The sequence below is a fragment of the Varanus komodoensis genome, unplaced genomic scaffold, assembly GCF_004798865.1.
Source record: "Varanus komodoensis strain SLA01 unplaced genomic scaffold, ASM479886v1 scaffold4, whole genome shotgun sequence".
NCBI classification, from domain to species: Eukaryota; Metazoa; Chordata; class Lepidosauria; order Squamata; family Varanidae; genus Varanus; species Varanus komodoensis.
The window spans coordinates 8380011-8386119 of NW_025335941.1; the positions used below are offsets into that span (position 1 = coordinate 8380011).

General features: G+C 38.2%; 1 protein-coding gene across 3 annotated transcripts in view; it reads right to left on the reverse strand.

The window, feature by feature from the left end:
- Positions 1-6109, reverse strand: part of CASK (calcium/calmodulin dependent serine protein kinase) — a 150707-nt gene that overhangs the window by 14576 nt on the left and 130022 nt on the right. For all 3 annotated transcript variants that reach the window (XM_044442632.1, XM_044442629.1, XM_044442630.1), the window contains 2 exons: positions 2269-2465; positions 1059-1174 (listed from right to left, as the gene is read on the reverse strand). In XM_044442632.1, the coding sequence (XP_044298567.1) occupies positions 1059-1174; positions 2269-2465 (313 nt within the window). The remainder of the gene's footprint in view (positions 1-1058; positions 1175-2268; positions 2466-6109) is intronic.

Consider the following 6109-nt stretch of genomic DNA (forward strand, 5'->3'; position numbering starts at 1 on the left):
AGATTGTCATTAATGTGATAAATCCCACATGTTAATGAACATTATGGCATCCTTTGGAATATGGAGTTTTCTGCATTAGAAGGTTTATTCTTGAAATTAAAATATACTAAACATCAGATTGCCAAATTCATTACTGTAATGCTGTTACAATCCAGTAACATGTCAATAACAAATCTAACATTTTGATGTTCAGCAAAAAGATATGCCACAAAAAAAAAAATCTATTCCATCTGAATTTACCAGCACATTTGCTGGTATGATGCATTTCCTACATTCTAGTTCCTTTCTTGCCTCTTTCTCCCTGTAAACGTAATGAACCCATACAATCCTGCAAGTGTCATCTTTTGTTCTGTACTTGCTATTTCAATGCCTTAGGAGCAAACATCCTTACAAATTTTGTAACCCTGCCATTCTGCAAGTATAATGGAGAAGTTAAAACTATAACACATTGTATAATTTATTCCTGATCCAAAATTTGGAATTTTGAAATAAAATCATGAATGTCTTAACTAATATTGTCAGCTAAAGATGCCCACTGAATATCTAATAATACTAAATTTGTCTGGCAGCAGAGTATCACTGAATATATCATTATCATATATGTAAAACATCAAGAAGAATGGTATACCCTAATATGATACTTTGGTTCAGCAATCCCAAATCCAAATAACACACAGTAGACTCAGATATGCATATTTTCACCGTGACACAATGAAGAAAGTTATAATAAGCACCTCATTTTTGGAAGGTCAACTGCTTCACTTAATACTTACGGAAATACATGTAGTTCTACAAAAATATTCCTGCATAAAATACTGAGTTACCTAAGACCCATATTTTCCCCAAGAAGTATATATCCATAAACATCAACACCATCCATTTATGCTACATCTGGTTAGCATCAACATTTTCTTTGATTCTCTAAGTACACTTGAACACATGGCTTTCTAGTTACATGCTTTCACTGAGTACCACTGGTGAAATTCACGATTTATGTACATATAATGAACAATGCAGCCAAGTTAAATAAGTTTGTAAATGCATTATCTGTTTCTCACCTGCATTGTGCTTTGCTAAGTATTTGTCTTTGTATTGCTTCTTTTTCTTCCCAAACCAAGTACAGCTTGCTTGCTGCTCTTGTTTTGTCTTTTCCATAGCAATACAAGCTACTCGCCTTGCAAATGAAGAAGAAACAACTATCAGCTTGTTAGTAAATAAAAACATCTTTTGTTTAATAAGAACATAAACTTTCCCTCATCTTTTTGTATCATACATTTGTGCTACATATAGATTAAGATTTTCAAGGTTTCAAATATAAGAATTTTATAAGTGCTAATTCTTTTCTGAATACTAAAGGTCTTCATTTAGAAAAAAACTCAAGAAATAAACCTAAAATGATAATTTAATTATGGAGGTTTCATCTCTGTCACAAAAAATGGATGTTGCTGCTCAGTTATGCTGGTTTAGCATCTTCTTGCTAGTTATTCAAACTATCAGTTAACATTTTCACTCAGGGAGAGAATCTCAGGTGCATGTAATTGTGATTAATTAATAAATATTTTCTCTCTCTCCTCCTCCCTCTCCCTCTCTCTCCATGCCCCTTTGTAGATAACTGAGGCAGGCCATATCTATATGCTGTTTATGGGAACCAAAGGCTAGGGACCAAGGGAAGATTTTCTTTCAGTTCATTGGTCATGGGCTTTCTGATTACAAACTTAGTGTTAAGACCTGTGATTATGATGACACAGGTAGACACAGATCAAGACTCCACAGATGCTTTAACAACCACTGAGTTACAGGTCCATGTACTTCTATGTTACATGTACTTCTATTATGGAAGCTAAACAGGTATGCTGCTGGAAGCTGCTTAGATGGAATACTAACTAGGAACCTTCTAGAAGCAGCTCTGAGCTTCTCAGAGGAAAAGCAGGCCTTAAAAGTAGAAATAAATAAATAAATAAATAAATAAAAAGACAGAGAGAGACATGGTAGGACATAATCTAGATTTGGGATTCTGCATTGTCCTGGTTTCAATAGCCTAGATATCAGGTGCGTTATAGTATTGCACTGTATTGCATTTCGTTGACTGACTGCATCAGGTTCGATTCATACCAACTTGGGTCCTCTGCAGGGGTGGTAGACCATTCTGGCTGGTCCTCCCTGAGAGGCTGATGAACCCCACAGTAAGCAAATATTTAAAGATATCAATTCCCTTAAACTATAATAAATAAAGATACAGTGGTTTTTACAGAATACCAAACAACATACCATTCCTGAAGCTCAGGAGAAGGAATGAGTCCTGCAGTTCCATTTTTTGAATTCTCCAGTTTACCCTGCCACCAATTGTGATCATCTTTGCTAATAATCTGGATAATATCACCAACTCTAAATCTGATGCCAGCTTCTTTGCAGGGAATGAGATCATCCTTTGCTGGGTCATATTCAAATTGTGCTCTTACATATATCTATAAAACAGGAGTTTATGACAGATGCTGCAATGTTAGTATGGTTAAAACCAGCAAATGAAAAGCTGATCTGTAATCTAGCTACCCACATAATGTTTGTACATAGACTTGGGAAGATTCCTAAGGTATTAGAGATAAAAGTGATGGCTCAGAAGTTTTTAAAGCCACAAACAGTGTTTTTGATGAAGCTTTTAATAATAGTGCTTTATGGAATAATCCCATCCATGTTTAGCTACAGGTCCTATAACTCCCAGCATTTGCCAGGCAGCAAGGGGGGTTGTAGGAATTTTTTTGGTCAAAACATGGATAAGACTGCCTTCTTAAAGGTCTATGATAATTTGTAATGCTAACCCGCCTTTTAGGGTATGTCTTATGTGTTTAATTAGAATATTATTTCTGTATTCTCAAACCTTGAAAGAGAAACATGCATTTTATCTGCAGTAAAAAGACATTAAGTATTTTAATTCATTAATTAAACTAATTCTAATGAAAGCCAAAGAATTATGTACATAATGCATTGCTGCAGTGTAATGAACAGAAGCTGCATCCCTAGAAACATGTCTACAGGCAGTTTCCTATGCTCCAAATTTTTCATGCATCTGTGGACTTGATATGTGTTAATTTAAAATAGCTCTTACAGTTGGCATGTTTCATATTAAATACATGATATTAAATCGAATAATATTTATTTATTATAATATTTAATAAAGGAGAAATTTTACTCCTTTACTACCTACATTTTTGGTGTAGGTAGATTGGGAAATCTGGGTTCTAGTCCTCACTAGACTATGACGCTTACTGGGTGACTTTGGGTCAATCACTCACTCTTAGCCTAACCTACCTCACAGGGTTGTTGTTGTAAGGATAAAACAGAGCTATGTAAATTGCCTTGGGTTTCTCACAAGAGGAGAAAAGACTGGATATAAATGTAATGCTGTCATCCTCAGCAACAGAATTGGACTATTTTGCATTAGTTTTTAATCACAACAGCTTGAATATGGAAATTGATGTGCAGCTAGATCAATTCCTTATTGGTTTAAAGCCCATGCCCACACTGGAAGGTGTTGCAGTTCTCTCCATCTGCTGGGTAACTAGCAGTAAATTTGCTGCTGAATACGTGCTGAGGGATGTTTCCTTTCCGTGAGATACGTGTGTCCCTGCAGCATGTCCTGCAACGTCCTCCCCTCAACACAAACACACACTCAGAACCACTCTGGCAGGTGTCACATTCCATGTCGGAGAAGCCACTGTGGCTCGTTTTCCAGTGGTGGGCAGGGCCGAAAGCAAAAGTGGGCATGGGTGAAAAAAGCCCAACCTCCTTCCCAAATGCCATTGCTCCCAGTTCATAATAGGAAGCACATCTACTCAGAAGCAAGTAACATTGCCTTACTCAGCAACACTTTCAAATAACACCTCAGACTTATGCACGGCTGCTCAGAAGCAAGCATGACAACGTGTCTACTGAGAAGAAGGGAAGCATCTCCAAGTCTTCATGACCACTCAAAAGAACAAGCCCCAGAAGGCCACAGGAATTAATCCTCACCAGCTTTTCCCCTGCCCGCTCTGCTTTACTCTTATCTCCAATCTGCGGTGGACTGGAGATTTGGAGCTTCTCACTGAGGCAAAGGGGCTGGAGTCAGGGAATAAGCTGCAAGGCTGGGATGGGGACCTCTGGAGGCTTTTACAAGGTCCACAGGCCAACGGTTCCCATTCCTGCTCTACAGTCACATCTAATAACTGCATTCACATCCTCCTGCATTTCCATCTTTCATTAAAACTTCCTATAAGGGTATATTATTCACCAATACATAAACTCCTTTCTTTGTTTAACTGCTGTAATAAAAACCACACAGGTGAATTCATTTCAGGGTTTTAAAAGAATATGAGAGATGGATATGATCAAAGAACTTCTTTAATACTGTAGAGAGCAAACCCTTGCAATAAACCTTTCCCGTCCCCTTCTCCTCCCTGCAGGCCCTGAAAGCTTCTTCAGAGGGTTGGGGAAGCTATCAAAGATTATGGGCTGGAGTCTTATATGACTGCAGTGGGAAGACCAAATCACTGAAATTAGAAAACTTGCTTAAATGGTGCGAGATTATTAAACTGTATTTCTGTTGCAAGCATCTGTGCCTATATTTTTCTGTGTTTTTTTTACTTTTATGCATTTGTGTATGTCTTATGAATCTGTGTACAATAATTATTTATTACATATGTCATTCATGTATTTATTTTGTTTGTAAGCGCCGGAAGTTTAAAAGTTAAATAAAATGCATCCATATTAAAAAAAATCTTTGATATTCAATTTCTTATCTATAAATACAAGAAAAAAATAAGATAACTTACAGGTTTTTTAAAAAAATATGTAAGTAAGGATTATAGAGTAAATTGAAGATGGATAGATACTAAGTAAATTACATTTGAGTCAATAATCAGAGGCCTCTCTTTTCCTTACAAACATCAGTACAGATACTATCTTTTCCCAGCAAAAATTCAATGTCATATAATTTTGTATGCATGCCTCCTCCCTACACCCCATCTAGTGACTCAAAACTCCTAGCATTGCTGCTGGTGGCACAAAAGTAGTGATACGGGGGGTGGGGGTGTTATGTGAACCTTATCTCCATAATGAGTGCATATCTGCCTGATTCACATGAACCGTCCTACCACCCCCAGTGTGTGTGTGTGTGTGTGTGTGTGTGTGTGTGGACACCTGTATCTGGCTCCTAGATCTCCCAAAACATCGTCCTCACAGCCAAAATATTTGCTCACCCCTCCTCTAGAAATAAATACAAGGATATTTGAGAAGCATAGAAGTCACCCTGTTATATTCTTGGCTGATCTTAGTATGAAAAACTGGAAAACTCAAATCGTTCTAGCAGAAATTAAGATGTTGAATTCAATCAATATGCAAGCGTTTGAGCAGAACACAGATTGCAGAGTCCAGGGCAGCCAAAAGTGACTGTCACCTGCTACTGAAAAACCCATCATTGCTGTTGGTTAGGGAAATAAATCATACAAGGTCTTGCCTGCTATACATATATTTCTATTGGATCATGATTGCCAAGCTATTTGGATTCAATACTATGAAGGACATAATCCTAAGGATGAGGATTTATATTTGCTCTCTCTTTTTTCTATGGAACTTTAGCCCTATTAAGGGTGTGCACCAGGGAAGGCTTTGGGTTACAAAAAGAAGGTATCCTCGTATGATTTTGATGGTTGGAATGTGGTTAGAATGGGCAGAAATGATGAGCTGTGCAGAAAAAGCTACTCAAGGAAGGTTTTTTCAAAATTGCTCTCTTTTCAATGGAAATTTCACCCTCTTTTACAGTTAGGGGTGTGCACCAGGGTAGGGTTAGGGCAGTGGTGGTGAACCTATGGCACACCTGCCACAGCGGGCACACAGAGCCGTCTCTGTCAGCACTCAAGTGAAGTCACTCCAGCATCGCCTCAGCAGCCGAGCATTGGATAACAGCGCACATAGGGGCCATGTGCACGCTCAGAAAGGAGTCGCAGCGCCAGGCGATGTCACGAGCCACGACTCATTAGCCGTGACTCATCCGAGCTTACACATGGCCGGTCATTGCGCTGCCAGGGACAACTCACAGCTAGTACAAATATATATTTGTACTAGCTGTGAGTTG